The 26,047-nt window shown below is 43.5% G+C and overlaps 1 protein-coding gene across 2 annotated transcripts in view; it reads right to left on the bottom strand.

Annotated features, from left to right (window-relative positions):
• Positions 1-255: 255 nt before the first annotated feature.
• The window catches only part of ADAMTSL1 (ADAMTS like 1), a 268,453-nt gene continuing 242,661 nt past the window's right edge, over positions 256-26,047 (bottom strand). Inside the window, exons 24-29 of one of the 2 annotated variants that reach the window (XM_073345470.1) lie at positions 17,855-18,055; positions 13,932-14,112; positions 9,746-9,953; positions 5,376-5,485; positions 4,308-4,528; positions 256-2,215 (exon numbers count right to left, since the gene is read on the bottom strand). In XM_073345470.1, coding sequence (XP_073201571.1) covers positions 2,109-2,215; positions 4,308-4,528; positions 5,376-5,485; positions 9,746-9,953; positions 13,932-14,112; positions 17,855-18,055 — 1,028 coding nt within the window. In that variant the 3' untranslated portion in view covers positions 256-2,108. Of the gene's footprint in view, positions 2,216-4,307; positions 4,529-5,375; positions 5,486-9,745; positions 9,954-11,128; positions 11,356-13,931; positions 14,113-17,854; positions 18,056-26,047 lie in introns of those variants that run through there. The other variant, XM_073345471.1, reaches the window with a different exon arrangement.

Below are 26,047 nucleotides of genomic sequence, written 5' to 3'. Positions count from 1 at the left end.
TGTACTAGAAACAACCACCAAATTATTAGTAAGGAATTTGTCTTTCGTTCCATGCACAACTATAGTTTCACAAGTAGGAAAGCCTCTCCCCCCAGTTGTCATAGTTTACGAAGCAATCTGTACACAGTGAAATGTATCCAAAGTTAAATGAAAGTGCTGATAAAAACAGGAAAATTACACTATTACCACTGATTTTAGGGGAACAAAATTGCAGGGAGATCACAAAAAAATCCCCAAAATAGTTTTTATCTGGACAACAATGTACAATTATTAATATTGCACTTTTTATACAAGGAATCCTAATAAATATACATAAAAAGATATACATTTACATACATAAAAAGACTTTTTTTGTTTGTTTTTAAATAAAAGTTACACTGATTCTTAGCAATGTGATTTCTCAGAGACCCATTTGTAGAGAGAGTGTTCCCTGCCAGACACACTTTGGAATGACCAAACTGGAGGCAATTTAATGCAATGGACCTGGTGTTGACCTCACAAGAGAACTTCCAGGCTTGTTGAAAAATCCACACGTAAGGTAAGCTGCAACATATCAATACTTGAACAGTGTTTTATTACTGCATCACAAGAAGAGAGTCCCACTGGGGGTGACACAAGAGGCACAGCCAAACCTTACATTTAGAGATAGTCCTAAACCAAAACTCCGGATCTGGACACCTCTCCCTCAAACTTCAGGGAAGTTCAAATCCAAACTTTGTAGTTCAGGCTGATTTCTGCAAGGTGCTGAGCAACCTGGATTTCCACTGACTTGAGGATGCCCAGCATCTTGAAGGATGAAGCACTTAATTTTTGATTATCGATGCAATTAGGCGAGAGAATCACAATGAGCAGGCAAAATCATGTTATAATCGTGAAATTTGACTCTCACTTCTCAGATCACCTCTGACTGCAGAGTTCTATTCATGGATTGCTTCACTTTCTAGCATCCACCTTTTTTGTGAGTCTTTTAGGAATTTGTGCGACCACTTTGGGGACAAAGCTGATGATGCAGCATTCTGTATGTCTATGTGACAGAAAGAACTATAACAAATCAGAGCAGCTGTGTTCTCCTTCTTGATAAATTAATAATTATCACTGGAGGATTTGGCTGTAATGAGAGAAAAATTCCACACTGGCAGGACATAGAAATGATTTCTACAAATCTAAAGTTAGAAATAGACCAAAACCCCAGATCTGAAAGCCCAATAACTCTGGGATCTCAGGCTTCTCTCTTCCCCAGATACATTTTAATCATGTTAAGATGCAGCATGGTAAGTAGCTCTTGTTGCCACAAATATATATACAGCCCCTCCTATAAGTGCTCTGCACAGAGCTGTGATGGCAGGTATGCACGGCAGTCTGTCAATAGCAGATCATTCTGTCACTCACTTTCCTTTTCTGCATAATACTGTACTTCATTTTTTCATGTTGAGGGAAAAAAACTTGGTGCACTTATTTAGATGCATTTTAAACTCATTAATGCTTCAACACAATGTTTAACCTCCTTTTCAGATCCTAAGTTCTTAGCATGAGAGAGAGAGAGAGAGAGGGACAGAGAGAGAACAGGAACACAGCTTTAGGACAGCAATTTTAAAAAACCAAAACCACATGCTTATGTTAACAAACCCTTCTAGGGCAAACGATGTCTCTGCCCATTGCTTAGCTGAATGTTTAGTTCAATCCCTTTTTTCAGTAGCCCATGATCTGTCAAGCTGTTTGATCCATGCCCTGGTGGTCTGATCTGCTGCTAATGGGAGTTTTTGCTTTGGTGTTTTCCGCCCATCTGCTGGTTGATGTGTATTGCAAGGCCTATACAAGGATTCCTAGACAGCTCTGTTCCACTCAGGCCTGACATGTTGCTTGTCTTCTCTTTCTTTTTGGTCTCCCACCACAACTGTGCTTTGCTGCATTCCATCTCCCAGTCTCACTGAAGGGAAAACTTGCCAAGTCCTTTACAACAACGATTCAGTAAAGTTAAAAAAAATAAAATAAAAATAAATAAATAAAACGAAGAAAACTGAATTCTGTCCAATTTGTTTTGTAACAGTCCTTCCTGTAGTGAAGCAAAGGCTGATGCCTCTGATCCCCTATCTCAATTGCTCTCATCTTCATGCTTTTCCACAAGTCCCACAGCAGCGAGATTTGAACTGGGTGAGCTGGCAGAGTTTGAGCTGCTTCACCTTCTCACAGTACCTGGTGGTGTCTCTGCATTCCACTGGCAAAGGGGGAACAAAAAGGAGATGCAATGAAAGAACGGTAACTTACCTCCCAGTAACTGCAGCAAAGAGTCCTGTGGCACCTTATAGACTAACAGAAGTATTGGAGCATGAGCTTTCGTGGGTGAATACCCACTTCGTCAGATGAATTTAGTGGAAATTTCCAGAATTTCCACTACGTGCATCTGACGAAGTGGGTATTGACCCACGAAAGCTCATGTTCCAATACGTCTGTTAGTCTATAAGGTGCCACAGGACTCTTTGCTGCTTTTACAGATCCAGACTAACACGGCTACCCCTCTGAAACTTGACTCCCAGTAACTGTGGTTCTTCAAGATTTCTTATCTGCGTGGACCTTCCCTGGAAGTGCCCATGCACCTCAAGGATCTACACAGACATGGGTTTGAAGAATTGAACATCCAAAGGTTGCTTTTAGACCACACAATCAGAGAGGGGAGTCCTGGGTTAGTAGTAGTACTGTTGACTGGTTAGTGGGATACCTACTTCTTGGGGTTGTCACTGCACTCGTGGGGGTTTTGCTCTCCAGTACCACAGGAGATATCCCCATTGTCAAGTTGGCATTAAAAATATAAATAAAATAACAAGCTGCTTTTTAAAGAGAAGGAGTACTTGTGGCACCTTAGAGACTAACAAATTTATTTGAGCATAAGTTCTCCTTTTCTTTTTGCGAATACAGACTAACATGGCTGCTACTCTGAAACCTTTTTAAAGAGAGTTGCTCCATGGCACCTTTATGTACTTTATCGGCTTGGGAGGTCCACACTGGTTGGTCTGGAGCTTGGGAGGTCCATACTGGCTAGTTCTGAAGTTATCAGGTGAGATTCTATGTTGTGTTTCTAACACGTGGAGCACTGAACCCTTCAGCCCAGGGACAGGGTTAAGCAACCTTTGCGCTCTCCTAATCCTGGGCTCTTTCGAGGCCCAGCAACCCTCCCAATGTAACTTAGACAGCCCTAGGGGCCTGTCTCATTAACAGCAGCCTCTTGGTGTTGCCCTATGGGCTGCAGCACTGCCTGGAATCTCCACAAGGCTGTGTGTCCTGGCCCCTACACACCCTCCCCCATGCCAGCTTGTGAGGGGATCCTCAGAGGGCAGCATTCTTGCTGTCTGCCGTAGTGCTGGTGCCAAAGGAATTCTCCCCTGACTGGAGCTGTGGCTTTTAGGGTCCCTTTATGCCACTCCAAAGAAAGAAGCTAGAGTGCGGGTGAGGGTCTCGTGCACCTCCTTTAAACTCCACCTCTGATAGTCCTGTCCTCCCTCAGCAAGCCAAGCCATGCTAACTGTGTTTGGGCTGGCTTTACTGAGCACCTGTATTTGCCTCTAGAGGTGGGAGAAGGCCTGTAGCAAGCCTTCTGTAGTCTAGTGGTTCTGCTGCTGCTCCACAGCGCCCAGCCTCTGTGGAGATCCCCAGCGCCCAGCCTCTGTGGAGATCCCCAGCGCCCAGCCTCAGAATTGCTGGCTGCACACTAGACTCCAGGTTATGGCCCTTAAACGCAATGCTTCAGAGTACTTGGGAGCCATGACTGGCAAAGAGGTTGTGATTTATACTCATGCTACTTGGTGTTCCCAGGTGAACACTGACATAACAGGGCTTGGTTTCCAAAGAGGCACATCTGTTCCAGATAGTTATTCCTTTTGCAATATTTATAATGTGTGTGTTTTTTGGCAGGCCCAATTAAGTTCTAGTCACCTGAAAGCCTCATCCACTGCAGGGATTCCCCGCACTAACCAACTAATCTGCCTCAGGTTTGCTTGATATTAACATCAACTAACTACCTGTTTATGATTTATTATTTCTCTCCATACCAATAATGGAAACTTAGGGCAGCACCTATTACTTTTAGCCCCATTACCAGGAAGATGAGATCCCAACTCTTAGAAAACAACATCAACAACAAACAATGCTGGAGACATTCCAGTAGGAACACTTGATTTTTCAGGCTGCAATTTGCCATTTTTCAGACAAATGTTTTCCCAAGCAGCCCAGCAGTGGGGCCCAACACCGCGCTCTGGGGACCCAGCTCTGCGGCGAAGATTCACAGGTGGCTCCTTTCTCCCACAGGAACGTACTGTTTTCGCAGGGGGTGATGTTGCAGCGTTGCCAGTTCGCAGGTCTTGGCCTCCAGGAACAGTAGTGCTCCTGCACAGGTTTGTTGGTGCGGACATGCACGCATTCCACTCGCCTGGACTGGAAGCCGTAGTTCCCACACGTAGCTGTACACAGGGTCCACAGACTGACCCTCCAGTGCACACCACAGATGTCTGTCCAGCAGTTCTGTGTGCTCAAAGGCCTGTTAATAAAAAGGACAGAGATATTATTATACCACCAGGCAGGAAATAAGAGGCTTAGTCACACTGGGTATTCCTCAAACACTGGGGATACCACAGGCCCTATAGCTCTGATCCTGAACCTCTCTGAACACTTGCTGGACCTGATCCACAGTGGTTGTAAATCAGCATAGATCCATTGTCTTAATGGGCTGTATTGAGGGTCTGGCCCATTGACTTCAACTGGCAATTACAGAACGGGACTCAAAAGGCCAGATCCTCAGCTGGTGTCAATTGGCATAGCTCCAATGAAGTCTATGGAGCTATGTATCCATTTACATCAGTTGAGGATCTATCTCAAACAACTTTAGCACTCCTTCTGTCCATAAAGTAGTTAACGACCAGATACTACTGAGGAGTTGTAATGAACCAAGAAGTGGCTGATGTAAGCCACCATAGCTTTGTTAGTATAAATGCAATAAGCTTGGGTTTCAGATATTGTTGTTAGGGTTTTACAAATGGCACAAACAAAAACCGGTGTTCAGAACTCATCCTTTTCCTTCTGTACACTTGGTGCTCATTTAGTTATTGCACAGGAGAAATGTTGATATACTACCAAGCAGTGCTAACTGGGATGGCTTTGGCAATGTGGATGCTCATCCACTAGGAAAAACTTGAAGAGAGAATTGGGGTTTCTCTGTAAAAATGGTATCAAACATGCACAGAGCCCAATTCTCCTGTTATTCCTGAGAGATGAAAGGAGAATCAGGACCTCAAATCCAAAAACCTCCAAAGGCAGTAAAATCTCTGGCCTAATTCATAGGTCTCTGTACAGAAGAGCGGTTCTGATGATGAGGGATTCTGTAATACCTTGGCAGGGCACTGCACTGGTCAGAAGACACGGAATTCCCATCCCTGGTCTGGCAGAAAATCTGTCTGTGCTGTACAGCTAGTCGCGGTCCGATGCATGGCCCATTACACTGCAAAAGTAGAAAAAAGACATTCAGTGGCATAAAGAGAGAACATGCCCTGCTTTTATGAAACCCTTCTTGGGAGTCAATGAGCAGAGATGCATGTTGCTGAGATGCAGATGCTCTCAGTCACTTCATAGAGATCAGTAGGTTTTGAGTCCAAGTGCACAGTCTTCTTGTATCCCACACAGCCTCCCCAGGGCAGCATTAAAACTCATTTCTGTATCTGCTCTCTAGATTAATTCCCCTCCCTCTTTGCCTGTTTCAATCTTAAATCCATCTGTTTGGACAAATAAAAAGCTCTCATCTTATTAGCCCCGAGCTTGTGATCCATACAGGAAATCTTGCTACAGTCCCTTTACTGTGTATTTTACAGCTTGTACTGTCACAATTTATAGCCAGGTGGTTCATAGCAAGACTGAATCGGGCCAGCAATGGTTTTTGCTTTAACACAAAGACATCCTAACTTACTCAAACCTGTCAGTCAGCCTCTTGTGGTTTAATTTGTTTCCCCTCTTCCCAGTTTAAATCACAGACAGCTAAAGGCATGAAGCATGTGACTTTGGCACCATCTTTCATCAACCCTTATAAAACTGCCTGGTTTCCAGGCAGCCAATATCTGGAAACTGGTTTTGGGAGGGGACTGCTGATTTGGAGATGGATGAGAAGGGAAATGAATGTAGGGATCAAGGAGTTTCCATCAGTGCAAAGGTGGAGCAGGTTGGGATTCCTACCTGGCACTAGCTCTGACCTGTGCTACCCGCCTAGTGCCAGAAACCCTCTTCCACCCTGGCATGCCCTCCTCACATCTGGTACTAGTTCTCAACCAACACATGGACCAGGGTCCAGCACAAAAAGAGGAAGCTTGGTTGAGCTGGAGTGGGGAGACCGATGAATTGATTGCAAGGAAGGGTGTTTTGTGAAAAGATAAGTAGGCAGGGCCCTCAGAAGGAGGAGAGGGAGTAATCACCAGCTTGGCTGGGGTCAGAGAACCGATTAGGTAGAGTGAGAGGGATCGAATATGCTCAAATTCATCTTGAATGTCCACCAAAGACCTAAGTGGTCTATAGAATAATACTCTACTGTTAGGCAGCCTAATGCTTTGGTGCAGGCGCAATAAGGATAGCACTTCCCCGCAGGCTGAAAGAGAGAGACGCAAGTCAATGCAAGGCTTTTCACAGGGGGCGCTGGCTCAGGTGCATGTAGGTGTCATTAATTTGGGTACTTGGGGCAGGACTGCAATAGCTGTACGTGCTGGCAATCTTCATCATAAACAGGCCTGAGTGAATGGAAATCTTAGGGGATGCGTCTTGAAGCTTTGTTGGACTATAAGAAAACCAAAGCTGTGGAGGTTAAATAGCCCACAGTAATCCACTTAAAACTAAATGAAAGAAGATGGGAGGTACAAGAAAGTAACAGGTTTTGAAGTGGGGTAGGTCATCTATTTATTTTCACTTTAGTCTGGGAAAGCTAATCACTAAACCTGACCAATATGAACCTGATGTCCCCCGGCGTGAAACCTATGATACAATGGAGAAATGTCACTGATCCACAGCCAGTGGTCTGTTCCTAATTGTAATTCATGTAATTGTCTTGTAGACATGTCTTGGAACAGAGCTGTATAGGTTTACATGGAGCTTGAGAAATGCTTTTTTCAGGTAGGAGAAATATTATATTATAAAGCACAAAGGTCAGGTATAACAGATGAATTCATGCGTCTTTGATGATTGAGACTTGGTATGATATCATAGGGAATGAGATAAATCACCACGGGTTACAACCACCCATTTGAGTTAACTGGCCAACAGCTAGCATTACACAATCCTTACTCGAAATTTCAAAGAAAGTACAAATTGAGCAATTTGCTTCTCTGTTTTGAAAGAATGTTCAGCTCTTTACTCATAAATGCAGCATAACTCAGTCTATGTTCTGAGTGAACTTTCTCCAAAATACACAGACATAGGATTTAATGAAGTTATTTTCAGCTCGCTGGCAGTAACATGTCTCATTTCAATGATGGCACTGGATGCTTTGCAATAACCTTTGTCCTATGAACATTTCATAAAATGAGTTACCGACCTTGATGGAGCAAAACAGTCAATGTTGTATGCTGTGTAACGAGTAACTTTGGTCTACAAGGCTGTATTTAGTATATTCATATATACTATATATGAGATTATATATGGTCATATCAGAAATTACAGAATTTATGTGGCTAAGATCTACTATCATATCACTATGAAATCAAACAAAATGAGATCATGTGATTTATTTGCCATTGTTTCCACATTGACTTACCAGGCAGTAATCATGAAAAGCTGCAAAATATTTCAGGGTAACTCAGTCTATATTTCAGAGTAACAGCCGTGTTAGTCTGTATTCGCAAAAAGAAAAGGAGGACTTGTGGCACCTTAGAGACTAACCAATTTATTAGAGCATAAGCTTTCGTGAGCTACAGCTGTAGCTCACGAAAGCTTATGCTCTAATAAATTGGTTAGTCTCTAAGGTGCCACAAGTCCTCCTTTTCAGTCTATATTGAGAATGAAGCCAATCCCTGCATTCACAAAGCTGACTCTGCATAATGTTTTTATTAGGCTTTTGTTGTGTGCCCCTAAACTTGATTTCCTTAAGTGTTTCCTGATTAGTACTTTTTAAGGATATTGATTTAAAAGTATGACCTCTTCAGGTTTGTTATAGATGAACTGTTCTTCCATTGAAAACCTTTCGTAGGCCAAAAGTAATGTTAAAATAACAACATTAATATCTGACTTTAACTCATATAATCAAGTAAAACTAGCCTGTGGATTAAACTCTGGCCTTCACTTATTCCACTCTGCCCCTGGATGAGTCATCATCAGGGTGGACTGAACATCGGACCTTTGCGTCTAAATATATGAACCTCTTCTACCTAAGCTAAAATTCTCACCAGCCTGTACGTGTGGGCCAGCTACAGCTGAGAGGGAGGGAGACAGAGTACCACAATGACTGGCTGTGGGTTACATTTACAGCACATATATGCCACAATCCTTTCTGGAGATCTGCTGACCCACAGAGATCCACAGACAATAAGGGGCTCTCCCATGGATCTCCCCAATAGGAGGATTCCACTCATAATACTATGAATCATTCACTATTTACAGAACATCTTTTTAGTATCTGAGCACAACATGAAGCAGTAAGGATGGAGTTTCAGACTGACTTGTGTGGGAGTCTTAAAATGCTTTGGACCCAATGTCTTGTATCATCATTACAGTTTCCCTTACATAGTGGTTCAAATAAATCCTGATTTTATGAGGTGTTAGTGGATATCCGAAACTTTTGTGAAACTGGGGGTTTGTTAAAAAACACACGACAACCCAGAACAGGACCAGATATAAATGTTGCATAACAGAGACAATCAGGGTCTGGAAATGTGTGTGTTTCACTGTGTCCAGATACACAAGAGACAGCAAGGATTGACTAGGCCATGGAAACTGACCAGTTTCTCCAGGTCATTACTGAGGTACATTGGCAGAACAGGACGGGGAAGCTTGAGCTGCCAGTGTCCATGCTGCTCTGAGAGAAGAGGGAGGATTTTGCTCTCCAGGGTTGTGTCCATCACTACAAATAAATAAATACATAACAAGAGGCTGCAAGAAGAAGCCTCTTCTTCTGTGAAGACAGTCCAGTGGAGAGGAGTGAAGGGCCAGATCGTGACTAGCTCTTCTAGGGTGTACACAGATCTGGGGATGGGAGAAGAACTTTCCTCTTCTCCGTTCTTACCCCAAGCAAAGACTGGTCACAACCACAGTCTCTGTACTTGGAGGAGGGCTCGGACTGTTCCCTCAAGATTGCATATCTCCCCAAAGGAAATGGGGGAGATGAGGAAGCAGGACCACATCACCTTACAGAGCAAGCTTGGACACTGCAGGGGATAGGGAAAACAGGCCACACTATCCCAAAGGATGACTACTGCCCCATTGAGCACTGGGGAGCAGTTATGCGTGCCGGAGACATAATCCCTCCATGAGCTCCCCCTGGGACAATGTGCCTCCATACTCAAGGCAGTGCCGATCTGGCACAGTCTAGCCCTGTCTTTTAGGCTGCTATCTCTTTCATGAAACGTGTGAAGTTTGGTTATCCCAATCATCCAGTGCATTAAACAAAAGACATGAGTCTTAAAACCTCATACGATGCATTAATCACAGATGCAAAATTATTGCTCTCGTCTTCAGGCACCTCTTGTCACCCAACTGTACGAGAAGTTTTGTATGTCTGTGTGGCCCTTACCTGACCCCAGGAGGAGGCCACCCACTCCATGCACAGCTGCCTGTTACAGATCTGGGTATCCACTGGGCGTTTGGCAACCTGGGCACATGCCTCATTTGACATGGGGACGGAACTGCCCATAGCAGTCAACCTCTGACAAGTCACTCGCCGGGTCTGGACCCCTCCACCACAGCTCCGTGTACAAAGGGACCAGGATGTCACCATCCACCTGATAGGAGAAACGCAAAGGGGTCAAGGAGCAGTACAGAATCATCAGGCAGAAATGACAGTGTCACAGGGATCTCATAACACTGCTCCTCTAAAATCACAGAGGCACTTGCAGAAAGCCAGCCATTTGATCACTTTGGGCTCAATCTTGGGGGATGCTGAGCAGCCTCACCTTCCACTGAGGTCAATGGGAGCTGAGGAAATTCAGCACCTCGTGGGCTAGGGACTAAAGTATGTTACATTTTAGCGCCTCTGTCAAAAGGGGTTGGGCCCAGAATAGAAACTATTCTATATTTTCTTGGCTCTGTTTGCAAAACCCATGTAAATACTTCTAACCCTGGGGTGCGGTGTGGTCACTTTGCAGCATCATGTTGGCAGATTCTGGACCTAAGGCCAGTATTACAAGCCATGGGAGGATCAGCCCAATAAGGGGATTCTTCAGTTATGTAAAGACCACACAGCAGCTCCCACTCTCAACTTGCTGCTGACATAGATGCATAACTTGTATGTCTCTAGCCCTGCTGATCCCTGGTCGCTATATTGCCTCCTTGGGGCCACTGGTTTCCTGGATAACTTACAGCAGCTTCTAGGCTGCTCTTACTCCAAGGGAATGGGCTGGTGCACAGCCAGACAGGAATTGGGGAAGCACAAAGGGCATTGTGCCATTTTCCCTGAGCTGCATGGCTGAAATAGAGGATCTGACCCTATATGTATTGACTTTTAAAAAACACTAAAACAAGTTAACAAAATAACATTTAATACATAAATAAAGAAATATAATATTATTATACTGGTCTACCATCTACTACTAACTGGGTAACAGATTTAGTTGGTTGTTCAGAGATCAGCAACCTTCCTCCAATCCTGGGATAATGTGAAATAGCCTCCCACTCAGCTAGTCTGCAGCTTATTACTGGCTGTTAAAACTGCTATGCGGAATGTGTGAAAGAAGTGAGTCTCTTGGTAATCATGAATCACGGGCCATGTTCAGGCATGCACATGGTAGATAATGGTGATGCTGAACACTGCAAGAGCTGGGCCCATGTGCCAAGCAGTTGGCACAAGGAGGCAAAGAGAGTTGTTTCCCAATGGAGTGGTGCGATATTTACCCAGATGGTTTTTGAAGAGAGGTTGGAGGGAAGGAGGAAGGGAAGTGATTATTAGTTCCAGGGGGAGAGTTCTGGTCAAGTCAGGAGCTCTGCTGAAATAGGCTTCAGGCTACTTTGCAGGATTTATGTGTTCTGGGTGGTGGAGGGAAAGCCCAGCATCTCCCCAACCAGCAGCACCATATTTATGATTACTTTACAAAACAGGCAGTAGGTGCTTTCCAGTCCCTTGGAGCTCTGATACTCAAGTAAAGGCATCCATTATATTTTCATTAACGCTCTGCTGACTGATTCCCACTGTTACAGAAACAATAAAATAAATAGAGTTCTTGGCAAGGACAAAAAATACTTCTCCTCTGCGTATCATAGAGTTTGGCGAGGTTGATTCTGCAGCTTCTCTGCCCTTTGTAAAGCTCAGCTCTGCGTTTCAATCAACTTTTATTTCCAAACATACACTTCAGCAGTTTTCTCGGGAGCCGGGAAGAGAAGCGTGGGCTGCATTATAGCTCAGGAAGGGGATAAAAGGACATAAATCATTCCTGTGGAAATATTCCCATCAGCAAGTCAAACTGCTGATATTAATGAGCATGTTTCATATTTCATCAAGTCTCTCGTGGTTTCAGCTGCTCCTTATGACTCAGCTGGCCATCCAGAAAACATTTGCCTAAAGAGAGGTGCAGGAACACATTATAGAAAGGTAATGAAAGGGCAGCCTAGCTGCCCCCCCAAGCCACAGCCAAAGCAAATGGCTGGAAAGCTGGCTGCTCTCTGCTCATCAGGATACTTTCTGATTCTCAGCTCCTCCGCTCGTGTCAGAAATTGTGGCCAGATTCTGATCTCAAATATATGAGTGCAAAACCAGAGTCATGCAGGTGAAGTTACTGGAGTCACTCTGGATTTTTACCTGAAATTTGCAGTTTGGGCCTATCTCTAATTTTGATTTGTTTATTTCTGATTTGTTACAAATGTCCCATCACATAACATAATATTAATACCGATACCGTTCTCAGGGGAGTCACTAGTTGGCATGGTTACACAAAGTTTTGCAAGCAATGTACAGTCATTGAAGAAATGGTGTATTGTTAGTTTTGGGATGCAGTTTCATTTGGGGAAGCTGTTGGAGGCAGCTGGAGAATTTACTCTCTCCCTTTATCTTTCTATCTGAAGTCAATTCTTGGGGCAGAGTGGCTTCTTGGGAAGTAGGCATTGGTGCTGGGGCTGAATTTCTGAAACATGGGTTTGTTTGCATGCTGTTTGTGACCACCTCTGTTTAGGGGCTGGTATATATACAATATAAAAAACCAGCCATGCTAAGGCTATGTGTATACTATGGGGACTATCCTGGCATGGTTATGTTGGCATAGCCAACTTCACAGGAGGAGTTTTTCTGTTGATGCAGGAACATCACCTCTCTGAATGACATTAGGTACCTTGGCAGAAGCACATGTCCACTGACATAGATGCATCTACACCGGGAGGCGGGGGAGAGGAAGGCGGGAGGAGTTTTTTTGGTCAGCATAAATATGTCAGTCAGGTGTGGTTTTTCACACTCCTGCCCAACATAGATATGCCTATATAACTTTGCAGCGTAGATCAAGAGTAAGAAAATAAACAGACTACATATCATTGATTTCCTCTCCAATGGGAAACTGACTTGCAGGGCCCTGAAATCTGCTACTGATTTGCAGAAGGACAAAAATACATATATATTATGGTAGTACCCAAAGGCTCCAATCAGGATCAAGACTCTCTTTCCTGGGTGCTGTACAAACAAATAGAAGGGCACAGTCATGCCCCCAAACAGCATATATTTAGTCTGGAGTTGACAAAGGTATGGTTAACTAGTGAGTCAAAGAGGAAAATTCAGTCCTCTAGCTAGCTTCGTCTAACAAACAGCATTCTTGGGCACTGATCCTTCCTGGGAAGGATCCAAAAGACCATTAGGTTGTGAACTTTGCTAATAAAAAAAAGACGATGAACCCCTTTAACAGAAGGAGTAGACATAATCTCTGCCATGTACTGTGAATGTTTTCCCCAATCCACCACCATGCCCTCTAATTTATCTGGATTAAGATTCAGTAAATTCACTTTCAGATACAATTGTTTCTTGGACAGACACTAGAAAAGCAAAGATAACATGTTGTCCAGGGCAGAGTATTATTAAATGCAGGGGTGGGCAAACTTTTTGGCCTGAGGGCCACATCGGGGTTCCAAAACTGTATGAAGGGACGGGTAGGAAAGGCTGTGCCTCTAAACAGCCTGGCCCCGCCCCCTATCTGCCCCCTACCACTTCCCACCCCCTGCCTGCCCCCCTCAGAACTCCCCACCCATCCAACCCCCCCTGCTCCTTGTCCCCTGACTGCCCTGACCCCATTGACACCCTCGCCCCCTGACAGGCCCCCCCGCTGGGACTCCCACGCCTATTCAACCCCCCGCCGTTCCCGGTCCCCTGACCGCCCCCCCCCCCACCAGAACCTCCACCCCATCCAACCACCCCCTGCTCCCTGTCCCCTGACTGCCCCCGAGGATCTCCTGCCCCTTATCCAACTCCTCTGATCCCCGCCCCTTTACCATGCCGCTCAGAGCAGCATGTCTGGCAGCCACGCTGCCCGGCCGGAGCCAGCCACGCCACCGTGCTGCCTGGCAGGAGCTCGCAGCCCCGCCCTCCAGAGTGCTGGCGGCATGGCGAGCTGAGGCTGCGGGGGAAGGGGGATAGCAGGGGAGGGGCCAGGGACTAGCTTCCCCAGCTGGGAGCTCAAGGACCAGGCAGGACGGTCCCACGGGCCGGATGTGGCCCATGGGCCGTAGTTTGCCCACCTCTGATTAAATGCTTCGTAAAAGCATACACAATATACTACAGCGCAAGGACAAACCTTGAAGGGCAGTCTCTTCTGTTACAAGCAACAGGCTGTAGCACTGGCTTGGGCTTCTCTATACAGTGGGATGTGTTGACCTCAGTCCCATCCAGTAAGCACCTCAGTTGCGGTTGCTGCACTCCCCTGTTACCACAGGAGGCCGAACATGCCATCAGTCTGTCCGCTGACCACCAATATTCTGCCACAAGCACAAGACACCCAAGTTAACATTTAAAAATCAATCAGAAAAGCTGATTAATGGTAAAATATCAGTGATTGATACCAAGGTGCTCTGCCATTTTGGAGACGTTTTGTAAGATAAAAACAACAAGGAGTCTGGTGGCACCTTAATGACTAACAGATTTATTTGGGCAGAAGCTTTCGTGGGTAAAAAACCCACTTCTTCAGATGCATCCCCAGTCCCCAAATCTGAAACGGTTCGTCAGATGCAAAGTGGGTTTTTTACCCACAAAAGCTAATGCCCAAATAAATCTGTTAGTCTTTAAGGTGCCACCAGACTCCTTGTTGTTTTTGTGGATACAGACTAACACGGCTACCCCTCTGATACAAGATAAAAGTGACTCCTACAGAAATGTTTAAAATAGGTGAATTATGTATAGGAAAAGCATGTCACCCTATGAATCATCAGGCACTGAGCACAAACAGAGGTGGGATACCAGCCTTTGTTAGATCATCAATCCTCTCTGATATGGTAAATCCTGTGTTTTGGAACTCATCACGATAAGGCATGGTGACTAGGTGATATGTGACTTCAGCACTGGCCAGTGGATGGGCCAGTAGTTAAGGTGGAAGCCTGCAACTCAGGAGACTAATTTAATTCTCTGCTCTGTCACAGACTTTCTGTGTGACCTTGGACAAGCCACCGAGTCTCTCAGTATCTCAGTTCCCAGTGTTTAAAATGGGAATAATAGCCCTTCCCTGTCAAATGGGGTGGTGTGAGGATAAATTCATTCCAGTTTTTTAGGTGCTCAGATACTGCGGTAATGGGGGCTATATAAGTACCTAAGATATATACATACCACACTGGGGAAACAGGGCCTGGGGACTATTGTATCAGTCCCACATGATACGTATCCCTTATGGAAAAGTCCCACAGAATTTAACAGAAAATAAAAACCTTTCTACAGATTTTTTTAAAATCATCCTGAGGAATTTAAAGGAGAACATCTCTGATACAGAAGAGTATAGGACACTTAAAATAGTATAGAAATTATTTCAATATAAAATTCTATCATTTTTTAGAAGAATTTCTGTAGAACTCTATAAAATTTCTATAGATGCCCTTTAAAGTAATCCTGTTAAATCCAATAAGACTTTCCCATACTAGATAGGAAATAAGCATATTATTAATCCATGCTGTAAATCAATCCTTCCATTCCTTTGCAGAAAGGCAGCGATCCACACACTAGATGTACTCCCGACAGAATTCTGTGCCCCTTTGGGGGTGTAAAATTCATATGGCCCGCATTTTACTGTGCCCCCCGTGCAGAAAAAGGCAAAAATAAATCTGCCAGGGGACACGTGCCTCTTCCCCGGGTGCGCGACTGTTCCAGCATGCCTTGAGCAGACATGGGGGAGGAGGGTCTGGGCATGCATGCCTGCGTGGTTGATCACTGTCAGGGTGGGGCTGGGTGTACGTGCATGCCAACAAGCGCAAGAGAGAGAGAAAGAGACACTCTGTCCTTCTCGCTTGCTACTGCAGCTCACTGGCATGGAAGGGTAGGGCTTTTTATTGTGCACGAGGCATGCTTAGGCAGAAATGTAGCAGCCTGCCTGTTAGTTAATTGATCTCATTCTCTGAGGCAGAAATGTAGCAGCCTGCCTACATAGTAACATTGTTAATGTTCCTATTGTTAGTTAACTGTTCCAATTCTCAGTCAATTCCCCCAGGAGCATAAAACCTGTGAAAGTTTTAAGGCCCCTACCAGAGTGATGTAAATGAGCCTTATTATAAATGACAGTAAGAGAATCCTCAGCTAGGAAGATCTATGTGCTTTCTCACTTTTTTCCTGTGCCAAAGTGACACAATGGGGTTAGATTACAGCTCAGGATATTTACATACCCATTAAAAAAAAGACGCTGAGGGCAAATAAAACATTTACCAAGCAGCCAATAAAATGTCAGGACAATCAGAACCAAGCACTTTCCAAAGTACCCAGCCAGTTCTAGGATAATGATTAGCAAAACTGTATGACTTTCATGTATGAAAGTCTGAGCAATTTAAAATGATGTACTTTTTTTTCCTGTTTGGTGTTCTCTAATGTAATTTAAATGAAAATCCAGAATTATAACTGGAATGAAGGGTATTAGTTACCAAGTGTTTGTAACTTAACTTTCATGTGTTTAGGAAATGCTGAATAGTTGTTGTGACTTTTTTCTGTATTGTAATTTAAATAAACTACCAAAACAATTGAAACTGGAGCGATGCATTATTTTGACAAATAAATATGCATAATTTTACAGAATTTTGAACTTTTTGGTGCAGAATTCCCCCAGAAGTAAACATTCATCTTAATAATGGAAAAAGAATTCTCAGTGGGCCACATCCTGAGCTGGTGTAAATCATCAGAGTTCCATTGAAGGCAGTGGAGTTACACAGATTTACAGCACCTGATGATGTGGTCCAGTGTCACTCAGAGATAGGCTTAAATCAGAAAATTTGGACCCAGGTTTAGACACCAGCAAATTATGGTATTTGAATTTGATGTTTAGGTTTGGTCCTATTTCTAATTTCTGCATGAGACAGTTCACCCACACAGATTAATTAGAGAATGATTGTAAAGCACTTTGAAGATGCAGCTTCACTTACTTCAAGTATAATGTGCTAAATAATATTATTCAAGGAAAACATATCTAAATATAGAAAATAAATCAACATTCTTGATTTTAATTGTGCACTTGCATTATCATTAATTCCTAGACGCAAGAATCTCAAAAGAAAAACACGCAGTAATTTTGATGCATGGTACAAAGTTCTAGATGCATAGGTCCCATAGATGCTATGGGTGTCATGGGGGTGAAACTCCAATGCAATGCTTTCAAGGGACATAATTAAAGGGGCACCAAAACTATTTCATGATTTCCTTTGAAAAAAACCTACCCTTAAAACTTTAACATCAAAGCTTAAATTTAATGGAAATAACTACCCTAAAGAGGTATTTTTAAGAGGAAAGGAATCACGCATTAAAAGATCAACTTGTAAGATTAAGCAATTTTTTTTGTTAGCACCTAGAAGAGATGCTGCCAAAATAAAATTCACATATTTACATTTAAAAACCCATTACTTGTGTTAATAACAAAAGACTCAGATCACTGCTTCTCAATTGGTGGGTCATGACCCCCCATGGGAGTGATAAAAGGCATTTGGGGGGTGGGAGGTCACGAGATGTTGAAAATATTATTACACTCTAAAGGAAAGAAACTCTTGCTCCCCTACTCCTGCACATCCTTACCCTTGAAGTTCAAGTATTCCGTAAATTTCTTGGAAAACCCACACGTGCACACACACACTATGTGGCTTGATCGTTTTTCTCATTGATATATATTTCACTCTTACTGTTATATCAAATATAAGATGGTAGCAAAATTTTTGGACTTCAGATAAGGTCCTCAGCCTGAAAAGGCTGAGAAACACTGTCATTAAAATTGGTGGCTTCTAATATTGGAGTGATCTGTATGTGCTCAACAACCCTGAAAATCAGGTCCAATGCATCTCAGTGTAGGCCTCTAAAAACCAAGATACCAGAATTATTGGGCATATCTACAAATTCACTCTTAGCAGCTACGGCACCAAAACATCCCTTGGATGCCATTTCTTGTGGCCTCAGAGTGAAGGAATTCAGAATGATGTTGATACAGTTAACAGCACCACCCTGGCCATGCCAAGATCTTATAAAGGCAGCAGGATAGAATTATTTTACCTCGGATTGTCAGAGATGTTTTTTGCATAAGTGAGCCAGCTTCATTCTGAGCCAGGCAGCTGAATTCACCCTGATAACCATCACTGATGTTTAGTAGCTGAAGAATCTGACCAGCTGCCAGGATGTTGTGTCTCATGTTGATGGGTTGACCAGCATAAAACCAAGTGATGTTTGGAGCTGGATGACCATCCACTGGGCAACCTAGAAACCAGGGAAGAGAAATAATAAGCCTTCTGCCAGCAAAATGACAGTAAAATCATCCCTGAGTTACCATGCTGTTTTGAAATGCTGTTTTGAAATCAATACAACAAGGAAAAAAAATTGCTATTCTCTGATTTTCCCTCTTCCGCGCAATAATCAAAGTGCTAAGAGACGTTTATAATGGGTGCCTTCCTATCAAAGGAAAAACAGTTTTAAAATGGTCAATAATGCTTTGCATTTCCATAGTGTCTTTTATGTGAAGTTTTTAAATCACCATACAAACCTGAGTGAATAATTCATGCTAAGCCTTGTAACCCTCCTGTGAAATAGGGCAGTATGATTCCCCTTTTCGTGATGAGGAAACTGACGCACAGTGAAGTTAAGTAACATGTCCTTGGCAGAGGCAGAAACAAAACCCACATCATTTGATGCCTAGTCCTGTGCTTTAAACCACATGATCATCTTTCCATTTGTGATTTAATGGGAAAGAATTAGCATCCATAACAAGTGCAGGGATGTGCGTGTGTGCAGGTATGTGTGTATAAACACACAAACACAAAACTTGCAAAGTCAAGCATTCAAAACTAGGAAATGCCAGAATTAAGGTTGTCAGTGCATTTCCTAACTTTTGAGTGCTTGACTTTGCAGTATTTATGTTTTTTTAACACAGTGGCATCATATTGATGCCCACATGGTTCGTCCCTGACACAAAGAACCTTGCCAAATTTCAGGTTCTTGCTCCAAACATAGAGCATCTCAAAGCAAGGGTCACCAGAATTTTTTTTTAACATTGAAAAAAATATGTTTTTCCCCCCCAACCTCATTCTTGGAATTAGCTGAACCATTTTGGCTGACATTTACCCTGACTTCCCCCCCAACAAAGAAAAAAAATATTAGCCTGATGCAAACACCCAGCATTGGAAATTTTAGCCTAAATGTTATTCACCAAAGTTATAAGAAACTGAAAATAGGGTCTTATAATGGAAAGTGTTGGGCAATGTTATTAATAGGCGGGGCCACCAGCACCACATATACCATTCTAACATATATAGGTTTTTTTTTAGGTGATTACAAAGAGGTCTCTCAAAGGTCAACATACAGACATGCAGTTAATTCAGTTTTATTGTGTGTCTGCAAAATCAACCACCATGGTTTAAAATGAGAAAGTAGAAAGATCAACCCAACAACAAGCAAATACAAAGGGAACTGAAATTAACTACAATCCATAGCTGAGCTCTTTTGTTTCTTTTGAAGATTTTTGTGCCAAATAAATTAATTACTGCTCTTCCCATCACTGCATATTTTATTTCCATCATCTAAATTTCTTTCCCCAGATCTATATATAAAATAGTGGGCTATGGGAATAGCTAGTAGCCAATAATAGGGGAAAAAATCAATCCCCCATTCTTTCCATATGTATTACCAATGAATAATTAGTAATTTTTTCCACTTCTAATGAAAAAACCTTGCCTGTACCTATGAGGCTCGTATGAAATGGATATTTCCCATTTGTGTACACAGAATGAGCATCAATCACCCTTCACAGGATGATATATCCTACATGTATTCAATTGGACAGATGCATAAACTGCGGGATCATATGTTAGGAATATTTAGCAAAGATCAGACTGTAATGAAAAATATGTTCCCATAACATCCCTTTCCCGCTCTCCTCCCAGCAATAATATGAATACCATTTAATGCAGATTACCAACACCTATTTTCCATTTCCTCCCAAACATGTCATCGTTGACTGTTTTATTCTTCCAGTGTTCATCACCTGCCCCAAGCCTGGGCTAAACAGTATGGGAGTGAAAAACTGTTTTCATCTCTAGCCAGTGCAGTTACTAAGGGGTGTTAGTACAGCAGGACTCTTATGGCGGGGAAGCAATATTTGGCAATGTTTCCTGACTAGAGAGAGCCCTGGCAGTAGAAGGCCCTTCTCTATCAGCCCTTCTTAACCAGTGAAAGAAAATATTGCTTTTAGGCCTCCTCTTCCAGGTCCGTTGTGACTCTAAATTGATCTAAAGCCAGGGTATGATTCACAGATGTGTGAGATATTTTTTCTTTTTTTTTTTGGAATTGCAAATAAAAATGTAGATAAATTATACATTTTTGTGGGCGGTGGGACACCGGGGAGAAATGGAAAGTTAATATTTCAAAGTTAGCAAAAAGGGGTTGGCCGACAGGAGACGAAGGTTCTACAGCAATGCCAATGACTCCATGAGAGGAAAGAATAAATTAACACTGCAGGCCAAATCCTGTTCTCAGTTACACTAGTGCAACCTCATTGCATGGCTGTAACTGAAGAACAAATCTGGGCCAGCAGCGCTAAAGCTAAGGGAACAAATCACAGAACAGACATAACTCCTCTTTTTCACCTGAAGGACAGAAACAAATGAATCCAGCCACACTGCAGTTCTTCATTGGGTGCAGTTTGTTACTGCATGTGAATACAGAGCTCCTTTTAGAAGCCTGTTACAATTCCCAGCAGAGCCCTATGGACAGCAGTGGTGAGAACGCCAGATGTAAGCCTTGCATTTGAAAAAATGAATGGAATTTTCTTTAAAACAAAACAAAACAAAAACTAAAAAACCCCCAAACCCCAAAACAATTACAAATTGTTCTTAAGCTCCTGTGTCTGACTAACAAAACATTCTTTGGGATTCTTCTCAACCTAATACTAGTGCCCAGCAGATCTTTCTAATGGTTATTAGAGATAGGCCTAAAGTGCAGTGTTCAGATATGGACTGGATGTGGGAGAAGGGGCCTCTGGATTTTGTGTTCCTGTTTGGGCCTAATAATAATACATAACCTTTATGTAGAGGTTTTCATCCATAGACATTAAGTGGCTCACAAAGGAAGATATCTTAATCTCCAATTTAGCAATACATAAACTGAGGCATGGGGAGGTGAAGTGACTTGCCCAAGGTCATACAGCAGGTCTGCGGGAATTAAACCTAGGCCTTCTGAATCCCAATTCAGTGCTCTTATCACTGGACTATACTTCCTATTACAGGGACAAGCCCAAGTGGCTAAGTTTGGATCTAGATCCAAGCATTCCCAAAGTTCATGGTGGGACTTTAGGCCCATCTCTAGCATTTTCTTGACTACTGATGGCTAAATGTACATTTTTGGTCCAGTTCTTAAGCTTCCTAGAGCAAGATAGCCAACAAAGTGAAATGTGTACATTATGTTAGGTTAGAGCTGTTTTAACCAGCCAAGGTAATCGAAAGCTGAGAGTAGGAAGTATTCCAATTGGTCTATAACTGCGTTGCAGGGCACCTGAAAGCATTTTAATGCACCTTGTTCACAGTTAATGTTAGTCATCCCTGCTAGTCAGAACGTATGACTCTCGACCCCTGGAGCTCCCAGGTACTGGTCTACACAGAACACTTATACTGGCATAGCTATGTCGCGCAGGAGTGTGAAAAAGCCAACCCCTTGATCAACTTATCTATGCTGTCAGACCCCAGTGTAGATGCAGCTGTATCAACGGGAATATTTCTCTTGACATAGCTAACGTCGTTCAGGGAGCTATACTTTCTAGAACAGAAGAAAAACTCCTCCCGTCAGGGTATGTTGTGTCTACACTGGGGGGCTATGCCGACATAGCTATGCTGATACAGGCTCTGTAGTGTGGACGTAGCCTAAGCCCTTGTATATAGACAAAAGACGTGCTGGTTTAACTAAATCAACTTTTAAATACCCAATCAAGATAAATTGATTTAAGACCATCCACATAAATGGTTTAAATCAATCAGAAGAATCCTATTTAGCTAAACTGCTAACAATTTCATGTATATTCAAGATCTGAGGGCTGACCTACATGGGGAAGATTTTTCAGTATAATTTAAGGTGTGAATTTCAACTGATATAGTTGCTGTTTGCCCTTGGGCAAGTCACTAAGAGTTATGTCTACACTAGCACTTTTGTTGGTGTAACTTACGTCACTCAGGGGTGTGAAAAGAACAGGGGAGACGCTCCGGATGGGGAGAGGTGACACACACACATTCATGTACACCTCTCTCATGGGGGTGGGGTAGGAGGGAATGACTGACCGACCGACTGGACCTCTCCACCCTCCATGCTTGGCTGGGCCCCAAGGATGGACTTGCCTCTCCTGGTACCTGGTGCTGCATCTTCCCGAGGCAATGTGTGTGTGTGGGGTGGGCATGCAGGGTCACATCACCATCCTCCCCAGATTTCTGTCACGGTTCACATCAGAATGTGGCCAGCAGCAGCCTTTCAGCACTGTGCAGGAGGGAATGGATGGGAGCTGCTCCCAGGCACTGGGTGGGGCGGGGGAGAGCGGGATGACCTGGCCCATGTCTTTGCAGAGGTCATCTCTTCTCCCCCACCTCCTGGTGTGGCTGGAAGCAGCTTGTTCCTTCCTGCCTGCACAGTTTCAAAAGGCAGCTAACACTTCCAGGCTGCTGCTGGCCACTTACATAACCAAGCTGCCTCCTGTCCCCCAGCTACAGTGTGGGCAGGAAGGGGTTAAGCCCTAAGGATGCATTGTGCACAAGGGCCCAGAGAACCTGACTCTAGGGGCTTCAGGAAGGATCAGAGATGTGGCTCAGCAGGGGAGGGTAGGGACAGAACATATAGTGGGGGGGAGGTATGGGGGGGAAGAGGGTGCTAAGCCCCAGCAACGGGGGTTGCTGTGGAACCTGCAGGTTGGAAGTATGAACAGGCTTCCTTTCCCCACCCACCACTCCAGAGCTTAGCTGAGGGGTGAAGAGGCTTCCCCGTGCCAGTTCTGTGCGGGGCTTTGGCACATGGAGGGCTCAGCTACTTCTGGCCAGCACCCCAGGACGGAGGTCCTTGGGATTTCCTGGGGTGCCGGCACAGCCAGAGGTAATGGGGGAAGGAAGGAGCCTGCTGGCCAGGCTGTTGGTGAGCTGAGCACTCTGACCAGGGGCTTGTTCTCTGCACAGTGCTTGGAGCGGGATGCACACCGATGGGGGAGATACGGAGGACCAGCAGGGATGGGGGTGTGAAGGGGCAAAGCACTTACAGCAGGACTAAGTATTATCTAGACTATCCCTGACAGGTGTTTGTCTAACCTGCTCTTAAAAATCTCCAATAATGCAGATTCCTAGGCAGTTTATTCCATTGCTTAACCACCCTGACAGTTAGGAAGTTTTTCCAAATGTTCAACATAAACCTCCCTTGCTGCAATTTAAGCCCATTGCTTCTTGTCCTATCCTCGGAGGTTAAGGAGAACAATTTTTCTCCCTCCTCCTTGTAACAACCTTTTATGTACTTGAAAACTATTATCATGTTGCCCCTCAGTCTTCTCTTCTCCAGACTAAACAAACCCAATTTTTTCAATATTACCTCATAGGCCATGTTTTCTAGACCTTTAATCATTTTTGTTGATCTTTTCTGGACTTTCTCCAATTTGTCCACCTCTTTCCTAAAATGTGGCACCCAGAACTGGACACAATACTCCAGTTGAGGCCTAATCAGTGAAGAGTAGAGCAGAAGAATTACTTCTCATGCCTTGCTTACAACACTCCTGCTAATACATCCCAGAACGATGTTTGCTTTTTTTTGCAACAGTGTCACACTATTGACTCATATTTAGATTGTGGTCCACTATGACCCCCAGATCCCTTTCTGCAGTACTCCATTGGGAGTCATTTTCCATTTTGTATGTGCGCAACTGATTGTTCCTTCCTAAATGGAGTACTTTGCATTTGTCCTTATTGAATTTCACCCTATTTGTTTCAGACCATCTCTCCAGTTTGTCCAGATCATTTTGAATTTTAATCCTATCCTCCAAAGCACTTGCAACCCCTCCAAGCTTGGTATCATACACAAACTTTGTAAGTGTACTCTCCATGTCATTATCAAAATCATTGATGAAGATATTGAACAGAACCAGACCCAGAACTTATCCCTGGGGGACCCAACTCAATATGCCCTTCCAGCTTGACTATATATCTTGGTTATATAATACTCCACGTTATTTTTCTTAGAAATCATGTATGTAGTGCTGTAAATTTATACAATATTTCACAAACATAGATACAGATATGTTCCCCAGAGAGATTGCTAAAAATGTTTCCAAATACATAACCACATAGTGGCCCCTTTAAGAGATCAAAGGGGTTTCAAACTGTTGAGGGAAATAAGACATTTGTAAAATAATTCTGAAAAGCAGAATCTTTTACACCGAGATACAACTTCACAATATCAGTAAGAGTCAGGCTGAAGCCACTTTACAGGTATGAAAAAGGGAAGCTGAAGTCTGAGAGGATGGAAACTGAAGGCTGAAACTCCATCCTTAACTCACTCTGATGTGTCTGTTCATGGAGTGACACAGATTGAAAAAGAATCTGCCATAGTTCAACTCTGCTCCACCACCACAGCAGCCACAGGATAGCCATATATTTATACCTGAGATGAAGGATGGCTGATATTCAAAGCAGGTATCCTGAGAGGCACCACTGCACCGTATGGAGTTCAACAACAAGTCATGGGAAGGAATGACTGCTCAATATGAACACCAGAGTGGATTACCAAGGTCAGGGCTGCTATGGAAGTAAGAAGTCCTTTTTGTATTTATTAAGCTGATACAAGCCTGCTGAGTCCCGAGACTCTGGCAGTCCAGAAACTTCCCGACGAAGCAAGGAAAATCACAAGCAAGGAAGAGAGGAGGTGGTGGGGGACAGCACAGGAAAGCCAGTGTTGTGTGTTTCTAAAGAAGCTGCAGTGTAACTTCTGTCTGGCTAACGAGGTGTTCTGGCAGTGATCGACAGGCTTTGGCAACCAACCCAGGATAGTGTATGGCTTTTCAAAGCCTGTAGCAGAGAAGTCCTAGAGACCACAGCTCAGAAACCCCCCAGTATCGGAAAGGCCATCTGTAAGTTCTATTCTGCTTATCCTACAGCAATGCTTAGGGTGGGCACAAGAACCTCAACAAGACTGAAAGATCTTTTGACTGTTGTAGTAGGGGCCAAAAGAATGACAGATGCCCAGACTGTGATACACAGGGCCACACTGTGATCTCCCATCAGCTTTACACCAGAGCAATTCCATTGACTGTAGTGGAGCTATACCTGGTTTATGTCAGTGTGAGTGAGAGCAGAATCTGGCCCAGCTAGTCCGGACGGGCTTAAAGCCATGAGCTCATGGGTTGCAACCCTCATACATGGTATTAATCAGAAATGGCCCCAGACACTCGTAACATTATTTAATATGGCAGCATGTTGAACCATTAGTGTAGAAAGGGGGTTCCCAAATTGCTTCACTCTTGACCAGTTCTTAAAAATGGAGATCCTCTTCCGGACCACTTCCCTGCCTCTCCCAGCTCTAATCCCAGACCCTGACTATAGCAACAGCAGTGCTTATTACATGAAGACAAAGTAGTACTTATAGGTAAATTTGATCAAATATTTCCCCTTGAATCTTCTTCCCAGTGAACAGGTGATTTTTGAGTGGAAAATGTCAGCTTTCCTTAAGAATTTCCTATATTTTGGCCAGGTCAAAAACCTGAAATTTCATCAGAAAACAGAATTGTTTTGGTTTCTGTGCAGTTTTTGGCCAAATTTTTGGGTGTCTGGCAGTTTTGAGATAAATATTCTTGTGTTTTGAATGCTAAAAACTGGAAAAATGTTGGAGTATGGGCGTCTGGAAGTTTTGGGGCAAATATTCTTGTGTTTTGGATGCTAAAAACTGGAAAAATGTTGGAATATGGGTTTCCATTTTGATGAAAAGCCAAAATTTTCAGCAGAATGCCCTTCCCCCATTTTCTGATTATCTTTAATATTAGAAGAGTATAAAGGACACTCCATAAGAATCAGATACTACAGTAGAAAACATAACTGGCTGGTTGGATAGACCACTTATATGTGATGGGTACACTTCTAGAGGGTGTGTCTAGACAGAGGGGTGACTGGCCAAATGCTTGTGCCTATTAAATTGTCAGTGTGGAGTATTGTGGGACGGCTTCTAAAAGTCAACTACACTTGATGTAAGCAA

This window comes from Lepidochelys kempii, chromosome 5 (assembly GCF_965140265.1).
Source record: "Lepidochelys kempii isolate rLepKem1 chromosome 5, rLepKem1.hap2, whole genome shotgun sequence".
NCBI lineage: Eukaryota > Metazoa > Chordata > Testudines > Cheloniidae > Lepidochelys > Lepidochelys kempii.
This window is presented reverse-complemented; position numbering and strand designations above follow the sequence as displayed.